The sequence below is a fragment of the Ovis aries genome, chromosome 19, assembly GCF_016772045.2.
Source record: "Ovis aries strain OAR_USU_Benz2616 breed Rambouillet chromosome 19, ARS-UI_Ramb_v3.0, whole genome shotgun sequence".
NCBI lineage: Eukaryota > Metazoa > Chordata > Mammalia > Artiodactyla > Bovidae > Ovis > Ovis aries.
Window position 1 is genome coordinate 32,448,447 of NC_056072.1, and position 23,249 is coordinate 32,471,695.

General features: G+C 40.3%; 1 protein-coding gene across 12 annotated transcripts in view; it reads left to right on the forward strand.

The window, feature by feature from the left end:
• FRMD4B (FERM domain containing 4B) overlaps positions 1-20,417 on the forward strand; it is a 374,847-nt gene extending 354,430 nt beyond the window's left edge. For 7 of the 12 annotated variants that reach the window (XM_042235971.2, XM_042235970.2, XM_060402224.1 and 4 more), the window contains 6 exons: positions 970-1,026; positions 3,693-3,840; positions 8,604-8,723; positions 9,712-10,523; positions 14,593-14,725; positions 18,692-20,417. In XM_042235971.2, the coding sequence (XP_042091905.1) occupies positions 970-1,026; positions 3,693-3,840; positions 8,604-8,723; positions 9,712-10,523; positions 14,593-14,725; positions 18,692-18,812 (1,391 nt within the window). In that variant the 3' untranslated portion in view covers positions 18,813-20,417. The remainder of the gene's footprint in view (positions 1-969; positions 1,027-3,692; positions 3,841-8,603; positions 8,724-9,711; positions 10,524-14,592; positions 14,726-18,691) is intronic. The other 5 variants (XM_060402228.1, XM_042235967.2, XM_060402225.1 and 2 more) reach the window with 1 other exon arrangement.
• The last annotated feature ends 2,832 nt before the right edge of the window (positions 20,418-23,249 follow it).

Consider the following 23,249-nt stretch of genomic DNA (forward strand, 5'->3'; position numbering starts at 1 on the left):
AAAAAAAATTTATTGGAGTATAGTTGCTTTATAATGTTGTGTCAGTTTCTGCTGTACAGCAAAGTGAGATGGCGGTTTTTGCTAAACCCATTTTGTAACATTTGACAAGCACCAGTAATAATCACATTTTTATGGACATTTCCAACCACCAGACTTCTTTCACTAGAATGCTGTATGTAGGTAACCAAAGTAATAAGTATAGTTAATATTTATTGAGCATTTGTCTTGTACCAGGAGCAAGGCCAAGGGCTTTGCATCTATTATGTCATCGAACGCTCACCAAAGCGCTAAACACGAGGTACTATTCTCATCTCTATTTTAGAGTTGAGCCAAATGATGCATGGAGAGATTAAGTAATTTGCCCAGGGTCTCCCAGCCAATAAGTGACAAAAGCAAGCTTTGATTCCAGGTCTGTTTATTTCAGTGGTTCTCAACCAGCAGCAATTTTGCATTCTGGGGAAATGTCTGCAGACGTGTTTGATTGTCAAAACTGAGGGTGGGGATGGTACTGATATCCAGTAGTAGAGGCTAGAGATCCTACAGTGAAAAGGACAGCACCCCCCAATAAAGAATCATCCAGTCTGGAATGTCAGTAGTGCCACCCACTGTTAGGAAACCCTAGTCTGATTGAGAAGCTTCTGTACCACAAATGTCCTCACTCTATCAAGAAAAAGCCCTTTTCTTCAGGAGAGAGCTCAAAAAATAAGTTAATCTAATGGTGCAGTAGATTCTCAAGTCTGTTCCATTGTAAGAAATAATCCAGTGTAATATTTGTATAGTAGGGAAGATGTTTGTGTCTTAAGTGTTCAATGAGTCCATTCTCACAACAGGTAATTACTCCTAATGCAGTGTAACTAGTTGCATTTATCTAAGTAAAAATAAGATGCACTCCATTGAGAATTGTTTTATTGAACTATTAGGGGTGTCCAAAGGCACCATTGTACTAAAGCCAGTTTATTTTGTTCACAGAAGACATCATCCCATCAGAAAGCAGCTCCTTGTCTGACACTACCACCTGTGATGATCGTAAGTAGCTCTCCCTTTTCAGTTCAAAATGTTATATGTTCTGAAAGACTAAGAAAGGTTTTGAGTAGGAAAGCCTATTTATTACTCTTTTGGGAAAAGTAGAATCAACTAGCTTACATTTATGAAGAATGGTTGGGAAAGGGGTTAAGATTAGCTTTTACACAGGTTGTGCTGTGCTTAGTCGCTCAATCATGTCTGAATCTTTACAACCCCATGGACCGTAGCCCACCAGGCTCCTCTGTCCGTGGATATTCTCCATGCAAGACACTGGAGTGGATTGCCATGCCCTCTTCCAGGGGATCTTCCCAACCCAGGGGTCAAACCCAGGCCTCCCTTTACACAGGTTCAGTTCAGTTCAGTTCAGTCACTCAGTCGTGTCTGACTCTTTGCCACCCCATGAATCACAGCACGCCAGGCCTCCCGTGTCCATCACCAACTCCCAGAGTTCACTCAGACTCACATCCATCAAGTCAGTGATGCCATCCAGCCATCTCATCTTCTGTCATCCTCTTCTCCTCCTGCCCCCAATCCCTCCCAGCATCAGAGTCTTTTCCAATGAGTCAACTCTTCACATGAGGTGGCCAAAGTACTGGAGTTTCAGCTTTAGCATCATTCCTTCCAAAGAAATCCCAGGGCTGATCTCCTTCAGAATGGACTGGTTGGATCTCCTTGCAGTCCAAGGGACTCTCAAGAGTCTTCTCCAACACCACAGTTCAAAAACATCATTCTTTGGTGCTCAGCCTTCTTCACAGTCCAACTCTCACATCCATACATGACCACAGGAAAACCATAGCCTTGACTAGACGGACCTTTGTTGGCAAAGTAGTTCTCTGCTTTTGAATATGCTATCTAGGTTGGTCATAACTTTCCTTCCAAGGAATAAGCATCTTTTAATTTCATGGCTACAATCACCATCTGCAGTGATTCTGGAGCCCCCCCCAAAATAAAGTCTGACACTGTTTCCACTGTTTCCCATCTATTTCCCATGAAGTGTTGGGACCAGATGCCATGATCTTCGTTTTCTGAATGTTGAGCTGTAAGCCAACTTTTTCACTCTCCACTTTCACTTTCATCAAGAGGCTTTTTAGTTCCTCTTCACTTTCTGCCATAAGGGTGGTGTCATCTGCATATCTGAGGTTACACAGGTTCAATTCAGTTCAGTTCAGTCGCTCAGTCGTGTCTGACTCTTAGCAACCCCGTGAATGGCAGCACACCAGGCCTCCCTGTCTATCACCATCTCCCGGAGTTCACTCAGACTCATGTCCATCGAGTCCGTGATGCCATCCAGCCATCCCATCCTCGGTCGTCCCCTTCTCCTCCTGCCCCCAATCCCTCCCAGCATCAGAGTCTTTACCAATGAGTCAACTCTTCACATGAGGTGGCCAAAGTACTGGAGTTTCAGCTTCAGCATCATTCCTTCCAAAGAAATCCCAGGGTTGATCTCCTTCAGAATGGACTGGTTGAATCTCCTTGCAGTCCAAGGGACTCTCAAGAGGTTAGCTCAGGGTTAAATATAGTATCGTACAAATCACATGACTTCAGTGAATCAAAGTACCATAACATGAGTAAATAGGTATCTTGATAAGGATTTGTAAGGTTCTGCAGGATGTTTTTTTTTTTTTTTTAGCTTTTGAAGTAGCTATAGATTCACAGGCAGTTGCAAAGTAATAAAGAGTCATTCACCCAGCTTTGTCCAGTGGTGAAATCTTACATATTTGGTGTCTAATAACAAAACCAGGAAACGAGTGTTGTGCAGACTATACTACAGTACCAGGAAATAATAGAAAATTTGATTTTTCACTATCTACTTATTCTGGATAAGTGGGAGTTTATTTTCCTTAGGAAGAAGCACATGTTTTAGAAATTGTGTTACATGTTACTATGTTGGTTTCCTAGAAATAGACCTTATCTATTGTAATGACCCATGTTCAGCACATTTCATGATGGAATGGATTTCATATCAAATGGTAGAATATTTCCTTATAATCCCTTGCTTGTGCTTAAGCAGGGGAGCTGGCTGTCTGTTTGATGTGACTTAAAGAATTCAGGAAGCCACTAAACCCTGCTGCTTTATCTTCTTCCAAATGGAATGGTTTGTGACAGTCTTCCATTTCAGAATTCTTCCTTTTAGCTGAGGTTTGGTCATGTTTGCCACTCCTCTTTGAAAATACAAATATCAGTGAGAGACGTTAACAAGTCCCTAATGACTCATCATAAATCAGTTTCATCCCTGTCAGTGATAGGATGAGTCTTTGGCCAGCCAAGGAGGCCTAAGAATGTTAAAAGTAAAGCTGGGCAAAACTGATCCAGTCCAACTTTACAGGCCGACTTCCTCTTGGCCCTTCATACACTGAGATTTTTCTGTGGTATAACTCTTGTAAAGTATCACCCATTACACCTGAGAGATTTATGTGCTCAAAGTGGTTCCTATTGAGTTGACAGAAGTTGGGTCTGTCCCCAACAAGAACATTCAGTAATTTCTATTTGCTATTGTATAAAATATAAAAATACATTTCCTGGAACTTACGCACTTTTAAAATTACATTCTTTGGAAGAACATTTTACTCACCAGACAGAACTTCCACTTTATTTGGGGGAGGGAGGTGTTCGCAAGGCATTTGTTTGCTTCTTATTTATCTAGTTATTCATGCATTCACTTATTATAGCCAACGATACCTTCACTCTTGCTGGGCAGCGATCAAGTTCAGTACCTCATTCTCCAAGAATTCTGCCTCCCAAGTCTCTCGGTATTGAGAGAATCCATTTCAGAAAGTCGTCCATCAATGAACAGTTTGTGGATACCAGACAGTCCAGGTAAGAAGACAGATCATCAGAGAGGTGAATGCCTCACCACTGTAAGACCTGTTCTCCAAAATAGTCAACCTATTTTTGTGTTATCCTGTTTACTCTTTCAGAAAGGGTTATCTTATAAAATCAAGAGTAGAATCTAACCCAGTTATTTGTTGTTGGCAGCAAGTGGAAGTGTTTATAAAGAGGTCTTTTAAAAAATATTTGGCTGTTTCCTTAAAGTCTTATTTGGTTTGTATTAAATAATAGAGTCATTAACTATAAATCTGAATTTGGATATAGTGTCAAAGTTCTGTTTCATCACCCAAGGTCTCGGGAACATTTAATACAACTCTACCAGGCAATAGAACTGACTTCTAATCTTTCAAAGGAAAATGGGACTTGAGTACATTTTTAATCTGTAACTTCTCACATCTCTCAAGTAAATATTTTTGGGACAGTAACTTTTTAAAAGATGAAAGACCAGTGATTCCCAGAATTTGGCTGCATGGATCACTACTAGGTTGTTTGTTTGTTTGTTTGTTTGTTTGTTTAAATTGGGTCCAAGATAGGATTACCAGCTTTTTACTTTGCCTAATTAGTATTTTCACACAGGTAGCACTGTGATTTCATGAAAATATGACACACGTGCAAAATATAGTCATTGTAGTAATAATAAGATGAACATTTGTTGAGCACTTAGTATGTGCCAGACACTGCTCCAAGTGTTTAATATATAATAACAAATTTAGTTGTAAGAAAACGCTCATTGTATTACTACCATCCTTAGCATTTACAGATAAGTACACTGAGGACCAGAAAGCATGAATCACTTGTTGGGTTCATCAATTAGTAACTGTTACAATTGGGATTTAAACCGACATAGCTTGACTGCAAAGCCTATGATGTGATTTTAGCCAAAATGTTTTATTACATCTCAGGAAAGATGGAAATTAGTCTCAAAATAAAAGAGGATTATTTAGATGGAATGATTTTTCATTTATGAAAAGAGAACCAACATTTTGTTATATTTCTGATTTGTCAAAGACTGGTGAAAGTCTTTATTTCATATTAGCCCCAATGTGTAGATTAGCATCTAAGAACTGTTGCCTTAAACAATAGAGATCCAGGTGTCTAGAGCTGTGGTGTCCAGTTCAATTAAAAGCAAATAAAATTTAAAATTCAGATCTTCAGTCCTACCAGTCGCATTTCAAGTCCTAATAGGCACATGTGGCTGATGTCTGTGATGCTGGGCAGCACAGATAGAGCTCATGTCCATCACCGAAGAAAGTCCTATCAGATAGCACTGGGCAGGTGTGTTTATTATATCAGGGAAAACAAAGCTGTTTTAGCAAAAGGAATCATAACTGGGAAAATGATTATCTTAAAAAATTATTATGCCTCCATTCCCTATAGCTTCGCCCTATAGATGTGTTTGCTCTTTGATCCAGCAATTTCACTTCTAGGAATTTTTCCTCTTGAAATAACTACAGGATCCTTATCTCACAGCATTGTTTATTCTAATGACAAATAAAAACAGCCCAAATGCTCAACTAGTGGATTAAGTAAATTACAGTTAGTCCTTACGGTGGAATGCTGTGCACTCATTAAAATAACAGTATGAGTGAATATTAAGCAACATAAAATGTTAGATCAAGTTGTGTTTTTTCCTTAAGTGGGTTTTGAAAGAGAATTTATTTGAAAGAGATCTAATTTTTTGTTTTTAAAGGTATAAACACAGTATTTTTTTTTAACTTTTTTGCCATGCTTTTGTAGTAAGTGAGGTGTAATCGAAGTTGTTTTTAATTAAAATAATTTTAAATTGTGTTCTCACTGTGCTGGAAAGTGGATAAAGCAATTTAAGAATGCTGTGGATGACTGTCTACTGGCCAAATTCAGCCTGTGACCTATTTTTGTATCTCCCATGAGCTAAGCATGGTTTTTAGAATTTTGAATAATTGGAAGGAAAATAAAAAACACTAATATTTTTTATGACAATTTTGTAACATAAAAATTATATGAAAGGTGAATTTCAGTATCCACAGTCAAATCTGATTGGCACACAACCACCTCCAGTCACATACATATTGTCTGCTAGTGTCTACTGCTCTCTTACTTGAGGGGCAGACAGAATCATTGGGATAGCCTGCAAAGCCAAAAATACTTCCTATGAGACTTTTTACAGAAAAAGGACTTGCTACCCCTGCTCTCCTTGCTTTCAATCTAGTTTATTCAGTACACTCTTTTTCAAAAGTCTTTTCGTTTTTTTCCTTCATATTTATGACTCAGAGTCAGATCACTTGTTCTTCCCCTAAGACTCATCCAAGATGCACCTGGATACTAAACCACAAAGACAACTTTCCCAATTATCTCTTTATGTTCCCATTCCTTCAGCTTCCTGTTTCTTTCTTTCTTTTTTTTTTTTTAACTGGAGTATAGTTTATTTACACTGTTGTGTTTGTTTCAGGCATATAGCACAATGATTCAGTTATGCATATATATAATTATATATACAATTATCAGCAGTTATTCATACATATATATATTTCAGATTCTTTCCCCTTATAGGTTCTTACAAAATGTTGAGTATAGTTCCTTGTGCTATATAGTAGGTCCTTGTTGGGTATCTATTTTATTTTAGGTTGGAGTATAGTTGATTAACAATGTTGTATAGTTTCAAGTATACAATAAAGTGATTTAGTTATACATATACATATATCTGGGGTTTCCCTGGTGGCTCAGATGGTAAAGAATCTGCCTACAGTGCAGGAGACGCCAGAGACATGGATGCAGTCCCTGGGTCAGGAAGATCTCCTGGATAGTTCAGTTCAGTTCAGTTCAGTCGCTCAGTCATGTCCTACTCTTTGCAACCCCATGAATCGCAGCACGCCAGGCTTCCCTGTCCATCACCAACTCCCAGAGTTCACTCAGACTCATGTCCATCAAGTCAGTGATGCCATCCAGCCATCTCATCCTCTGTCTTCCCCTTCTCCTCCTGCCCCCAATCCCTCCCAGCATCAGAGTCTTTTCCAGTGAGTCAACTCTTCTCATGAGGTGGCCAAGTACTGGAGTTTCAGCTTTAGCATCATTCCTTCCGAAGAAATCCCAGGGTTGATCTCCTTCAGAATGGACTGGTTGGATCTCCTTGCAGTCCAAGGGACTCTCAAGAGTCTTCTCCAACACCACAGTTCAAAAGCATCAATTCTTCGGCGCTCAGCCTTCTTCACAGTCCAACTCTCACATCCATACATGACCACAGGAAAAACCATAGCCTTGACAAGACGGAACTTAGTTGGCAAAGTAACGTCTCTGCTTTTGAATATGCTATCTAGGTTGGTCATAACTTTCCTTCCAAGAAGTAAGCGTCTTTTAATTTCATGGCTGCAATCACCATCTACCGTGATTTTGGAGCTCCCAAAAATAAAGTCTGTCACTGTTTCCACTGTTTCCCCATCTATTTCCCATGAAGTGATGGGACCGGATGCCATGATCTTCGTTTTCTGAATGTTGAGCTTTATGACAACTTTTTTGCTCTCCCCTTTCAGTCTCATCAAGAGGCTTTTTAGTTCCTCTTCACTTTCTGCCATAAGGGTGGTGTCATCTGCATATCTGAGGTTATTGATATTTCTCCCAGCAATCTTGATTCCAGCTTGTGTTTCTTCCAGTCCAGCGTTTCTCATGATGTACTCTGCATAGAAGTTAAATAAGCAGGGTGACAATATACAGCCTTGACGTACTCCTTTTCCTATTTGGAACCAGTCTGTGGTTCCATTTCCAGTTCTAACTATTGCTTCCTGACCTGCATACAGATTTCTCAAGAGGCAGGTCAGGTGGTCTGTATTCTCATCTCTTTCAGAATTTTCCACAGTTTATTGTGATCCACACAGTCAAAGGCTTTGGCATAGTCAAGAAAGCAGAAATAGATGTTTTTCTGGAACTCTCTTGCTTTTTCCATGACCCAGCAGATGTTGGCAATTTGATTTCTGGTTCCTCTGCCTTTTCTAAAACCAGTTTGAACATCAGGAAGGTCACGGTTCACGTATTGCTAAAGCCTGGCTTGGAGAATTTTGAGCATTACTTTACTAGTGTGTGAGATGAGTGCAATTGTGTGGTAGTTTGAGCATTCTTTGGCATTGCCTTTCTTTGGGATTGGAATGAAAACTGACCTTTTCCAGTTCTGTGGCCACTGCTGAGTTTTCCAAATTTGCTGGCATATTGAGTGCAGCACTTTCACGGCATCATCTTTCAGGATTTGAAATAGCTCAACTGGAATTCCATCACCTCCACTAGCTTTGTTCATAGTGATGCTTTCTAAGGCCCACTTGACTTCACATTCCAGGATGTCTGGCTCTAGGTGAGTGATCACACCATCATGATTATCTGGGTCGTGAAGATCTTTTTTATCCCCTGGATAAGGAAATGACAACCCACTCCAGTATTCTTGCCTGGGAAATCCCATGGACAGAGAATGCTGGTGAGCTACAGTTCATGGGGTTGCAGAGAGTGAGACATGAGTGGATGACTTAACACTTTTTCACTTTTCACACATGTATCTATTCTTTTTCAGATTCTTTTCCCATATAGGTTATTGCAGAATATGGAGTAGGGTTCCCTGTGTTATATAGTAGGTCCTTGTTGATTATCTGTTTTATATATAGTGCTGTATATCTGTTATTACCAAAATCCTAATTTGTCTCTCCCCTTCCAGTAAGTTTCTAAGCAGCTTATTACAGATTTGCCAGAAATGATGGGAGGCTCATCATTTTCTGATTTCTTTCTTCCCATCACAGAGAAATGCTGTCCACACACAGCAGTCCTTACAAAACTCTGGAGAGGCGGCCCCAGGGAGGACGAAGCATGCCCACCACCCCCGTTCTCACCCGGAATGCCTACAGTAGCAGCCATTTGGAGTAAGAGAGCTTCATTCTAGTGGCTTTGTCTCCATTGACTTTTGCTCTAAGGTTTTGTTTCACTTTGCTGTGTTCTTAATCGCTTTCTGCAAGAGGACTTTATGGCTCTACGTTTTCTATGCACTTAACAGTTCAAATATATCAGCCCAGAAAATGTTCTTGAAAATATATTTTGCTTGGGTAGATATTGGATGTTTTGTGCCTTAATTCTTCCAACCAGGCATTACTCTCTGTTATTAAGTGGTGTGGACGAAGATAATGACGACAGAGACATTTTGAAGTGTTTACTTGAAGGCTGTGCTGTTTTATATGTCCTATATTATTTAGTCCCCACAACAAGTCTGATTGGAGATATTAGGTACTATTTTTGTCCTCGTTTAGAGAGGGAGATTAGTTAAATATCTTGTCCATGTTCGTACAGCTGGGAAGTGATAGAGCCATGAGTTAACCCAGAGATCTCCAGTAGCCTGGCCAGGCTTTGGCCCTCCCACCCCCCATCATCGACTGGATGGACATGGGTTTGGGTGGACTCCGGGAGCTGGTGATGGACAGTGAGGCCTGGTATCCTGCGGTTCATGGGGTTGCAAAGAGTCGGACTCGACTGAACTGAACTGAAGTGAGCCCCATGAATGCTGCCTTCAGTCTATGTATCTGTGAATGCTAGTCTGTGTATCCTGCTATCCTGTTGGGAAAAAGGACCCTCCAAAGGCATGTGGGTGTTTCTTAGGCTTTGACGCAGGTTGTCCATCATCAGTTTAGCCTATTTTCAAAGAGGAATATGGACTGCCCAATTGACAGAACCTATTTCTATTCTCATTTTGACCATGTGAACCCCGTGAATTCTGTTGTGGGTCAGCTCTGGAAACCTAAAAAAATCCTATTGCAGTTCAAGAGCTATCAACTCATTCGACATGATGTCCTTTTCCCTCATGTCAGTCCTCCTTTCCTTCTTTGTCCTTAGCAAGCTTGCCTCTCTCTCCTCTTTCAGACCCGAGCCTTCATCTCAGCACTGCCGCCAGAGGAGTGGAAGCCTCGAGTCTCAGTCTCACCTGCTGTCGGAGATGGACCACGAAAAGCCATTTTTCTCCCTCTCCAAATCCCAAAGAAGCAGCAGCACTGAAATCCTGGATGACGGGTCTTCCTACACCAGCCAGTCGAGCACCGAGTATTACTGCACCACGCCCGTGGCCGGCCCCTATTATACCACCCAGACGCTGGACACTCGCTCCCGGGGTCGCAGAAGGTCCAAGAAACAGAACGTCTCGACTTCCAATTCGGGAAGCATGCCCAACCTAGCACACAAGGATAGTCTGAGGAATGGTGTCTACCCCAAGAGTCAGGAGCAGCCTTCTTCCAGCTGCTACATTGCCGGGTACACGCCCTACGCGGAGTGTGACCTCTATTATGCCGGCGGCTACGTCTATGAGAATGACACGGAGGGACAGTACAGTGTGAATCCTTCCTACCGGTCGTCCGCCCACTACGGATACGACCACCCAAGGGACTGCAGCAGGTCCTTTCACGAGGACGAGGTCGACCGGGTGCCCCATAATCCATACGCCACACTCCGGCTGCCGCGGAAGGCTGCCGCCAAGTCAGAGCACATCACCAAAAACATCCACAAGGCCTTAGTGGCAGAGCACCTGCGAGGCTGGTACCAGCGGGCCTCTGGGCAGAAGGAGCAGGGCCACAGCGCACAGACTAGCTTTGACTCAGACAGGGGCTCTCAGAGAAGCCTGGGCTTTGCCGGGCTGCAGGTCCCCTGTTCTCCGAGCAGCCGTGCGTCCTCCTACTCCTCAGGTAAGAATGGTACCCAGATTGCATCTTCCGCATGTGCCCCTGTTCCTGCCCCACGCCCACTCCAAACCACCCTCCTCAAGGGTGCATGAGAGCAGGACCCAAGGTCAGACAAGCGGTAGCCGTTGGGTGGAGAGGCAGATTCAAGTCTAACAAACCTTCCCTGGGTTAGGGCCTTTCATGTATTTTTATCTTTTCTGGGTCTTCCACTGACAGGCACATCTCTTTAAACTGTTCTGGGCATTGGGATTATCAAATACACGCTGCTATATATAAAATAGATAACCAACAAGGGCCTACTGGATAGCAGAGGGAACACTGCTCCATATTTAATTAATAACCTATAAGGGAAAAGATTCTGAGAAAGAAATAATAACACTAATAAATATATATGAAAAGTGAAAGTGTTAGTCGCTCAGTCATGTCTGACTTTGCCACCCCATGGACTAGCTTCCCAGGCTCCTCTGTCTATGGAATGCTCCAGGCAAGTATCCTGGAGTGGGTTGCCATTCCCTTCTCCAAGGGATCTGCCCAACCCAGGGATTGAACCCGGGTCTCCTGCATTTTTTACTGTCTGAGCCACCAGGGAAGCCCAGTGTGTGTGTGTGTGTATGTGTACACTAAACTTCTGGGCTGTACACCTGAAACTAACACAACATTGTAAATTAACTTTCCTTCCATAAATATAAAATATTTATGGCATAGAGATTTGATATATTAAAAGAACAGCATAAACCCTTCAGGTAAGCAGAAAACCATCAGGATTATACATCCTTCCTTGTTCACCATGAGGAATTGGATCACCTAAAAGGCAGTTCATTCTGAATGCTCCAGTCTGTGCATGAGACTTCTAAAGTTCACTGGAGCTGGCATTTACTAAGCACTGTTCTGGCACTGTTCTAAGTATTGTGCAGGTCTTAATTCAGTAATCATATATACTCCACTTTATGGCTGATCTAAGGGACTTTCAAAGATCATTTTGATTAGAGGCACTCTCTCCATGCATTGACTTTGTTCCCTATCTCCACTATTACTGCTGCAGGACTTACCTGCAAACCTCCAGCTGTGCTAGGTACTGTAAGGAAAGAAATGGGGGCCTAAAAGGAGAGTCTTTTGAGCATTTCACTTCTTCAGCAAACAAGCAGGCATGTCCAAGATGCCGAGGAGCCAGTTTAGAGCCATTTCCTGGCCTGGATGAGTTCACGGTTTAGTTAGCAACCAGAGGAATGTATGAGTGTTAAGCAATATTAAAGCTCTAAGAAACAGGAACTGTGTGAAAAAAACTGAGGTTGGGCGTCTTGCCCCCCATCAAGCATGACACCTTAGTGAGACATAGCTCAGGGATTCTTGAATCACTGTGTGATCATCAGTGAAAACTGTTCCTTTAAAAGTTTCCTAATGTTGTTGACAAGAGGCATTTCCATGGAGATTACTGTTTGGGTTCTAGTGTTCTACTATTTGTGCGAGACTTTGGACTTTCCCACTTATTACTACATCTACCATGAAAAGCCTCCTGTACTTCTTATTTGTGGCTCTGATGTAGAGAAGGCCTTTCTTGCCCCTCAGGTTCAGGGTGTGACCTGAGAAACTTTCAGAAACTAAAACATGAGGGCTGAGATGCATGTGGATGGTCATCAGGACACAGGGCTGGTAAATCTACCCCATCATCTCTTTAACCATCGAGGCCAGGGAGAAGCAGGTGTAACTCAGAAATTTCAACATTCCTGGCCATTGGCTCAGGACTGGGGCAAAGGTGAGAATGGAGATAACACTTCCTGGTGTGAGCCTTTCTGATAAGCAGCTCGATTTGGCCCCATGGGCCAAAAGGCATCACATTTTTAAGGAATTAGAGGGATGGAATCAGTGCTCTCAGAATTGCCTTTTGGAATTTTCCTCATTCCTGTCTACATTTTATAGCTGCGGAAGTATGTTTCAACAAGCACACATCATTCTCATGGAGAGCGAATTTTCCGATGAACCCGAATCATTCAGGGGTTTTGTAATCCCTTCTAGCCACCTGAAGGCTCTCTGGGTTGACTCAGTTTTAGTAGTCAGGACAGCCAGCATTTCTTGGCAACTTGACGCTGTGCCACCCGGCCTGCTCAGCACTTTATGTGTACTCTCCCACTAAGTATATGCAACAATTCTGTGCAGTGAGTGCTGTTGCTATGTTTATTATTATTCCCCTAATCTTACAGATGAGGCACTTCTGGCTTAGAGTGCTTAAATGACCCTGCCCATAGGAATTCTATTACTGCTCTGATATCCCAACCACCACGCTTCACCGCCTGACTTAGTTATGAAACCTTCCTGGAAGTGGGACTTTTACATCCTTGAGTCAAATCCTTGTGGCATCCTGGACTACGGATGAGTTTTGAAATGTGTTAGTCTCACACTTCTCACATGTGCTTTGTGGTTATAAAAGAGAGGAGGAGGTTGCCGCCAGGAACAGGAATCAGAGGAGAGCAGGAAGGCTCCAGGAGCAGGGTGGGACTTTTGAGGCTTGGATGACGTGCACAGAGGCATGGGGCAGGGCTCATTTTAGAGTTGTTGGTGTTCAGTCACCAAGTCGTGTCCAGCTCTTTGCAAACCCCATGGACTGCAGCACACCAGGCTACCCTGTGCCTCGCGATATCCTGGAGTTTGCCCAAGTTCATGTCCATTGAATCAGTGATACCATCCAACCTTCTCATACTCTGTTGTCCTCTTCTCCTTCTGCCTTTAATGTCTTACCCAGCATCAGGGTCTTTTCCAGTGAGTCTGTTCTTTGCATCAGTTGGCCAAAGTATTGAGACAGGACAGTAAATGCCCAGCAGTGGGGCATTCACTGGGTTTTGCTCCCATATTATGCTCTTGCTTTATTTGTTTATTTTGTTTTTTACCATTTTTAAAGAAAAAATTTTAAATTGAAGTCTAGTCGATTTAGTGTTGTGTTAGTTTTAGGCATATAGCAATGTTACTTAGTTATATATGCATATGTGTGTTTATGCTTAAGTATATGTGTATATATATTCAGATGCTTTTCCTATATAGGTTATTATCAAATATTGAATATAGTTCCCTGTGCTATATATATAAAATAAGTCTTTGTTGTTTATCTGTTTTATACACAGTAATATATATATGTTACTCCCAGATTCCTGTTTTATCCCTCACCCCCACCATTCGCCTTTGGTAACCATGTTTGTCTTCTCTGTCTGTGAGTCTGTCTATTTTATAAGTAAGTTCATTTGTATTACTTTTTTAGCTTCCACATATAAGTGATATCATATGATACTTGTCTTTGTAATTTCACTTAGGATGATAATCTCTGGTTGCATCCATGTTGCTGCAAATGGCATTATTTCATTCCTTTTTATTTAGATCCTTGTTCTAGATTAGTCCCTCAGAAGAACTAAATCTCTTCTTCCTGAAATCTTTCCTATACTATTTACCTTCCCCCTACCACCATCCCAAACTTTTTTTAGAAGGCAAAACGTGCCTTGATCCTACTGGTGGTTGATACCACCTTTGGGTGAAGAGCCCGCAGGTTTCAACAAGTCAGTGTATAGAATGCATTTCCTGTAAAAGTCTCCAAGAAACTCAGACTTGTCGTCTTACCGTTACAATTGAAGTCTATCAAGCTATCCAGCCACCATAGCCTTACTGGGAGATTGGGAAGATCCTTTTACTGTATGAAAATTGTTTTTTCTGGCTTGTCTTTTGAGTTATTTTTTATAGCATATCTTTCAATTAACTTTACTCACATTTATAATAATAGCTATCATTTATTGCTAGGCACAGTGCTAAATATTTGCACTAACTAGCTTATTTAATCCTGATATTGTCCCTGTACAGAATATTGTCCCCACTTTACAGATGAAGAAACTGAGGCTTAAAGAGTATAAACTGTTTGCCCAAGGTCACATGGCCAATAAGTGACCAAATTGGAATAGCAACTCTCTTGATTCCAGATACTGGTTTTTAAGATTGACTTTGCATGCAGCTGATTATAACATGCATCTGAATGACCTAAACAGTTCTCACTTTGAATAGTCCCACTAATTTTGTCTCTTTTCATTTTTATTTCTAGTGTCTTCCACAAATGCTTCTGGGAACTGGAGGACTCAGATAACCTTAGGGCTATCCGAATACGAGATCCCAGCACATTCTTCCTACACCAGCTGCTATAGCAACATCTATAATCCTTTACCTTCTCCAGGCAGGTAAGAGAGCAATGCTCAAAAATTTTACTACCCTGTTCCTAATCTAAAGAATTCAGAAATCCAGTTTTATTTTATGAACGCTAAGTAATCTAGCTCAAGGGTTGGCAAACTATAGTCTAAAATCAGCTGCCACCTATGTTTATAAGTAAAGTTTTATTGGAAAACCAGACATGCTCATTCATTCACTTGTTGCCTATGGCTGTTTCTGTACTTATAAGGACAGAGGGGACTAGTTGCAGCAGAGATCTTATGGCCAACAAAGCTAAAAATACCTAGCCCTTTAAGAAGTTTGTTAATATTTAATCCCACTCATTCAAATTTGACCCTCTTAGAATTCTGTACTTTAAGTTCTGTGTCTGAAGGGTTCTTTTTAATTGCTGTACTTGAAACTGTATTACTGATATACCCGTTTAAGACTCTCTTGGAACCTGGCAGGGAAAAATATCTTTATGCCAGAAAACGCTGTTCATTCCTCCTAGACAGTTGGTGGGCTTGATTTCAAACATTTGCTGCCTTTTTATGTCTGACCCTGTGTTCATTAAGAAGCAACAGACGCAGCCAGCTGTCCTGTGTGTCTGTAATGGTACTCCTTTGTAAACATTTAGAGGAAATAGACAAGGAGAGTTTGTTAAAATGTGATTTTTAAAAAAGATTGCAAACTCTGGATTATGTTTTTCAGTTCTTTGCATACATGGGAGGAGTTAAAATTGAAGCTTTTGTTTTTCCCAATCACTTTCTCACAGAATATAATCTGTACCCCTGGTGCTAAGAAGTAAAGCACTTTCTGGTTTTGTTTTAAGAAAAGTTTAATTTTGCTTTCTTTAAGTCAGATTACTTCAGGCATAGGAGGCTTCCATAGACTGTAATGAGGTTACTTTCTTATTAAAGCACTCAGTGTTATAAGCAAATGGGAGATATTTAACCCCCAAAGCCTTGTTTTTATTCTCCATATTTAGCTAAAGTTTTTCTTGGCTTAAAATGTCAGGCCAATTGTCTCAACTCAACAAAGGCTGTGCTCAAAATAGAATTTTAATGAAAATATACTTCAGAGGACATCAGATAGCTTAGAGTTCTGTAAATAATGCTTGTAAATGCATTAGGAGCAGGAAGACTTTGGCCCAAAATTTGAGCTAGATTTTTTCAATTCAGTTCTAATCACTTTGTATAATACATTTGCAAGTAATTTTCCTCTTTGCATACTTTCACTTTTTGTTAACTGAATTAGAAACTATTTAAAACAAACCATTCAGGGCATAAGACGGTTCTAATGTCCTAAACACCACTTTCACTGGACTCAATAAAATAGATATTTAGACAATATCTATTTTTACAAAGTTCATCCACCTACTTCAGCCAGCCCAAGAGGGCCTGATAACAGCGTCTGGTGTCAGAGGGGCATGATACACAGGAAATTAGAAACTATTTAAAGATCCCTATTGTGTGTGTGTGCATGTGCACATAATATGAGCTCATTGTAGAAACTAGGAAAATAATAAAGGAATAAATGAGTAGGAAATAATTTACCCATAATTACACCATCTAGAGATATTAGCTAGTAACATTTCTGGCACATGTCCCCCATTTTTCTGTATTCATTTTTAACATGGTCATAATGATATCATATATACAGTTTTATATTCTTCACTATACATGAAATTCTACACCCCAATTTTTTACTTAATATCTCAACATGTATATTCCTTTTAAAAAAAAAATCTCTTTAAGCATTATTTCATGTGACCAGTATGGTATTCCACTCAGTAAATACTTTATGTATTTATTTAACAATTCTCCATAGTTTGATTTTAAATGACTTCTAAACTTCCTTTCTTTTTTTTAATTGTAAGTAATGCCTTTGAGAATCTTTGAGCCAAATATTTGTCTGAATTCCAGATTATTTCCTTAGGATATATTCCAGAAAGTTAGTTTAATGGATCAAATTGAAAAGCATATTTTTTAAACCCCTGCTTTCTAAAAGATTTGCCAACTTACCCTCCTATCACAGAGAGTTACGGAAATGCTTATTTCTACCCATTTGTCAGTTTAGGATTTTATTTTTATTATGAAACAGTCTGATCAATATAACTCGACCTATTAATAAGCCAAGTATAATAACAATCCTCCATAAAGCTTTAGAAATTTGCTCTCAAATCACATGCTATTTTTTATGACAATATAATCTTTAAATAACAGAAAAGTTGGGTTTCAAGATAAAGATAAAAGCTTTAGATCTGCCCTTAAAGATTTGAAATATTGAGTCATAGAAGAGTTTGTTTTTTAAAATGAAGTGTGTATTATGTATTTCCTCAGAGTGTCCAGAGCTTAATAATGTGATAGAAAGCTGCAAATTGATACCAATAATTTTTTTCCTTATATGATATAGTACAACTGTCAGCAGCATAAACTTTCCAAAGTTAGAAATGTTGAAGTCTCTTATGCTACTAGTATGTGTCAAATTCTTGGCTCTGCTGCTCCAAACTGTTTTAAAATGAGTTTTTTTCTTTTACTTCCTGTTTTCCATTTCCCATCCCCTTCCTTATCAAACTCTATTACTAGGCAAAACCAAGGGCTTCTGTCCCGGAGAATGGTTGTGTCTCCAGAAATGAGATCAGTTATAAATTCTCTTTTAAGTGTAGCCAGCTGTAGTAAGTACAGTGCCTCCCATCTGTGTGTTGCTTCTTGCATAGCAGGAGCTTTGCCTGTTCTGACTGATGTGTGAAGTTACAGAAATCTGCCTTTGTTTTTGTATTACAAAAAAAAAAAAGAGAAAAACCCACTAAATACCTGGCTTTGCATAGTGTTTCTTTCCAAAGCGCTTTTCCAAAGGACTTTTTATTCACCTGTACTAAAGGACATTGAGATTTAAAATAAAAAGAAAACTACTAACTATCTAACCTATTCTAACCTCCTATTACAAAAATGAGGTTTTGCTTATTGGAACGGTGTGTATAACAGGATGCCCTCATTTGGATGTATTTAATACCTTCCAAATGGGCCCGTGATCTTATGTGATGCTGTTTTAATTTACACCTGACCCATACACCCTAGGGATGTAAAATGTCCCAAGGTACCCTTGCCTCCCTTTAAATATATTCCTTTGTTTCCAAGAAAAACATCTAGTATAAGTCTCTTAATTTGAAGAATGCTTAAAGGGTAACTGTCAAAAACAGTTCAAAAATCGAAAACACAAATTTCTGTTTGTGTTACAAACAGAAAATGAGCGTATGTGAAAGATTTATTTAACTCCTTCATGAGAGAACTTACAGAATGGTAAAGCTATTCCCAGAGAATTCAAAAGACTGAATTCCACACACCAAAAGAGAGAGTACGGAGATAAGATTCCTGCAGTTGACACAAAAGCAGTTAATATCCTACTGGGCAATAAAACTATGACCATAATCTTTTTACTAGACAGAGGGTTACTGTGTATTTCTTCCATACAGAACCCCCACCAAGTTAACATGTAACTTAATCTTGGTACTCATCCATGGTAAATGAAAGTTAGACAAGTCTGTCTCTTGGGAGTCTCCTGGTGGTCCAGTGGTTAAGAATCCACTCTGCAGTGCAGTGGATATGGGTTAAGATCCCACATGCCGTGGAGCAGCTACGCCCACCTATACGGAAAGCCCGCACGCTCTAGGGCAGTATGCCACAGCTAGAAAGCCCATGCCCACAGTGAAGGATCCTGCATGATGCACCTAAGACCTGATGCCGCCAAACGAGTAAATAAATATATATTTTTAAAAAAGTCTGTCTCTCAAGAGAAATATATACTCCTTGCATGGGCCTGTTAGACCATTTTCTAGTATGACATTGAAAAAAGTGCACAGTCATCCCTTACCTTATTTTGGAGTTTGAACAGTTTTCTTAACTGTGTTTTCTACTAACTTCTTTGAGTGTAGTAACCTTTGTACTCTGGGAACAAAACTAACCCCAAGGTGTAACTTTTCTGGTTTCCTCTCATAGACCGTACACAGAGACCGGTCAACTGGACGGTACACAGGGAAGCCGGCTGGAAGACAGCCTGGGGAGTAGTGAGCAGAGGCTCTTCTGGCATGAAGACTCCAAGCCCGGAACATTAGTCTGAACTGCGGGTGGCCCCTTGACCAAGCACTGCGTTCTCACACTAGTGTGCCTTGCAAAATGTGTTCGTCTTCCTGGGAGGCCGTAGGCTTTAGAAACCTGAAGGCATCTGAGGTGGAAAGGAGGACTCCATTGGCCCCAGAAGTGAATCACACACTAAACCGCACAAAGCCCTTGAATGACACCCCGCCTTTCCAAGTCACCTAACAGAGCAAGGTCAAGACCATGTGTGAACCTTTGCCGAGGAGGACTTGGCCTTTACCAAGAGCAAGCACTTTGTAAGGGAATAAAAGTGGTTGAAGGCAGACCTCAAAACTGTGAAAAGTGCATTCAGGGTCTCCCAAAGGAAAGAGGACAGGGGAAATTTCAGAGCACAATTCAGGATGATGAGAGAAGGAAGCTGGAAGCTCTTTAGACACTGCTCACCATCAGAAAGTTTCAATGTCTGAGCTGACGAAGAATTACATACTATGTCTACCCAGACATGAACAATTCAGACAGTATTGGAGAATTACTTGAAGAGAAGCTGGATTTTCATGAAGTTCTGAATGAGTGTAAATGTTTTTAGACTGTTATCAAGAGTGATGGTTTTCATAAGCACCACAAAATGGGTTCTGGAAAGACTTACGGCCGTATTGTCCTGTAACATAACTATGGTAGCAGATTGGGAAAAATGAAGCAGCCCACTGAGTAACTGACAAACTCTGCCTGGAGAATTTTCTAAGGTACAATATCATTGAGTTCCTTTTTTCCTTTCTATGCCAACGGCATGAGCTATATTCTTCAGGCTGGTAACTCTCCAACATGGCTATCATTGCAATGGCAGACTTGATATGGAAAGTTTTTATAACCAAGAGTTTGGAAAAGTATTTTACGGTGAAAGAACCTAACACAATATAAAGAAAAACAGCAACAACAAAAAGACACAAAACCCACATCATTTTCTATGAATCATGTGCCTTAAAATTGTGAACATTTGGAAAATAAGCATATTGTCTGGATTCCCCAGGTAGTTCTAAGTCACCAAGTGACAAAAGCTGGATTACTCATTAAAAACGAAAACGAAACCCTCCAAGCTGCAGTAGATTTAATTATGAGGCTAAAACTACCTCATACTTTCCTTGGAAGAACTAATTCGCTATGGTTTATTGTAGGATGTTTTGGAGTTTTCGTTTTTTGTTGTTCTTTTTTTTAAGCAAATATTTCCATATTCTAGATGGATCTTTTTCGTCATCTTTACTCTGCTTCAGAATTCCACAGAAGGTGCTCCTTCCTTCTCTTTTATACAAGTTTCTTGTTCATATTGTGAATAGAGAAGTTTCTGAACAACTTTTTGGGGACATTTTCTATCTATATTCCAAAGCATGTAATATATACATAAAGGTGATTTGTTAAACTGGTCCTTAGTCATTTGTATCATTAAAAATGAAGTTTTGGGGGGGATATTTGGAAAACAAAAAGACATGCAAACAAATAACTTATTCCTTTTTCCATATTTGTATAGCCTTCTAGAAACAGAAATACCCTTTTGCGTATTCTTTTACTGTTCTTTTTTAGACCTATTATTTTTTTTACATAGGTCAATAAATTGAAGGTATGCTACTGAAAATGTTTATGTATCTTTCCATTTATGTTCAGGGCTCACACAAAGCAATTGAAATTGCTCTACTTCAAGTAATCAGGCTGGTGAAGATTGCAGATTTTTAGTGATATTATTACTGTATTTTATGGGTTCCAAGATGGCCATTTTTTCATACTTACAGCTTCAAAATCAGGGTGCATCTTTTGACTACTAACTTGTTATAGTTGAATTAGCAATTTTTCTTTCTTTCTTTCTTAGTGAGATATAAAATAGTGCTGTGTCTTAGAATGGGTGAAATATAGTAGTTTATTGCCTCGTGGAGGATAACCATCGCAAATTTTTAGGCTTCCTAATCTTATGAATGTTGTTTATTTGTAACAAGTCATTGTTCCTAGTTTTGCAGAGTGGCAAACAGATCTTTTACATTCAGGAATATTTCTGTTATCTTTTAATCCCATGCAATGGGGCAAGGGGCGTGGGAAGTGAGATATAGGGAGATTAGTATTTCTGTACAAGTACTTTACGTGGAAATAAGGTATCATTTATTTTCCTGTCAAAGAAATGATAGGCTCAGAATTGCAGGTATACCTTGAAAAAAATAAAACTTGGCTCTCAACTAGGACAAGAAGTTATAGAAACTGAAGACACAGTGGGTCTGCTGTTTGATTTTCCTCTCATCTTTTTTTGAAAAGCACTTCTTAACCATATTATTGATATGCTTATTAATAACCAAAAAGTGACAGAGGTAAATTTTTCAACACATCAGATTGATATGTTTTTATTGCAAAATATCATACCCTCATCTTAAAAATCTTAAATTCAAACATGAAGCAAATATTTAACATAAAAGCACCATCATGCCCTATAACCTAACATTACCAGATACAGTTGTTAATTTATTGTATATCAGTTCAGATTTTTTTCTATGCCAATAGTAGTTTCTTTAAAAACAGCATCATATAACAAGTATACTTTTACAACTTACTTTTTCCATCAAAACATGTTGGGCCTCACGTTTTGTCAGTATATATTGATCTACCTCATAAAGATGTATGGTTTACAAGGTGGATTGAAAAAAATTGCCTCACCTTCCTGGATGTTTAATTTTTTTCTCTACTTGAGGAAAGTATCCAAGGTCCTTCTTTGTATTCATAAAAGCTTAATGTTAAGCAATAAAGATTCCAGAATTGTTTTGCACTATTAGTTTAAAGCCTGTTCTTAGGAACAAAGGTTCAAATGTCAGTCCTTAAGAACTTTCAGAATTGAAATAATGCCTTTCTTCGGTATAGTAGAAAAGTTTTGATGTGAAAATACAATGTCTTCCTGAAGCCTTACAGTGCAATGAGGGAGAAACAAAAGTGATTGGCTGGAGTAGCTTAAAATGATCATTAGTCCTATGGGGGCCAAGAGTGGTGAGAAGAAAAGGGGACGTGAATAATACCTTAGTTCTGTGGGACATGAGACCTTTCTAGCAGTGATGCTGAAGCCTGATTTTAGGGATTGGTAAGAAAAGATCCAGTTAAGCAAAAAGGAAAAGAAGCTCTCCTAGGGCTTGGAGAGTGGCATTATGGCATTTGCCATGGCCCCAAAAGCTAGGAGAAGCTTTGCCAGTTTTAGAAACTGAAAGAATAGCAGGGCAGATTTTTTTTCTAGGATTAAAGAAATATAGGTAATAAAGCTGTCATTTTTGAGCTCTTGCCATTGCTGCAACGATGGACTAAGTGTTATAACACGTTACTTCGTTTAATCCTTTCTTCAATTGTGTGACAGAGGTCGTCTTATCCCAGAAAAAGGATTTAAAAGAGTTCCTTGGTGGTCTAGCGGTTATGTCGCAGGAAGGGGGACCCCCTTCCAGGGCTCCGAAAGTGGGCTCTTGTCTGACAGTCGGAAACGAATTGTCCCAGGAGACACACATGCTGAGAAAGCAAGAGACTTAATGGGGGTGGGGTGGGGGCGCCCGGGGAACAGAGCAGCATGGTAAGGGGACCCCCGAAAACAGCTCTGCCACGTGCCTTGCAGCCTCCAGTTTTAACGCAACCAGGTTAGTTTCAGTTGTCTCTGGCCAATTACCGTGACTTCCTGGTGGCGCATGCGTGCATGCATCTGCGTGTGCGTGCATCTGCGTGCCTCTGCGTGTGCGTGCCTCTGCGTGAGCGTGCGTGCCTCTGCGTGAGCGTGCATGCCTGTCTCTCAGCCAAGATGGATTCCAGTGAGAGTAATTTTGGGAGGTTGGTAGGACTTTGGGACCAGCCTCTCCTCTCTCCTTAAGAGGTTTCTCGAATTCTTCCAGTTGTCGCTACCTTGTTCTGCATTCCTTACCAGGACTCCCTGTTTAAGCTAACTCATACAAGTGGTTAGTATGGTGCCTGGCCAGGGTGGGCAGTTTCAGTTAATGGTTTCCCTAACAGGACTCTGAGCTTTCACAACTGAAGGCGCAAGTTTAATCACTAGTCCAGGAGCTAATCGCATGCTGCAAGCCACACACAACGGCAAAAAAGAAGAAAAGGATATAAAGAGATTCAGGAAGATTACCGTGGCCTTGGTGGCTTGACCACGCAGAAAGTAAGTTGTAAAGCCAAAATTCAAACCTACGTCTGACTCCAAAACTTCTGCTATCTATTGCCGTGATATTATAAATAGGGACTGCTCACCAAGCACCTTCATTTAGTGGAAGCCAAAAGAAATGAAAAAGAGAAGGAGCGAACAGGAGTCAGCCTGGGGAGGAGAAAGAGGGAGGGCCAGTGGGAGGGATGCAAATCGGAATAGCCTGGTGAAAATAACAGCGCAAAGGACAGTCCAGAGCAGTCTGCAGTTTGTGAGTTTTCAGGATGTGCAATTCAGACACTTCTTTCTGATCAG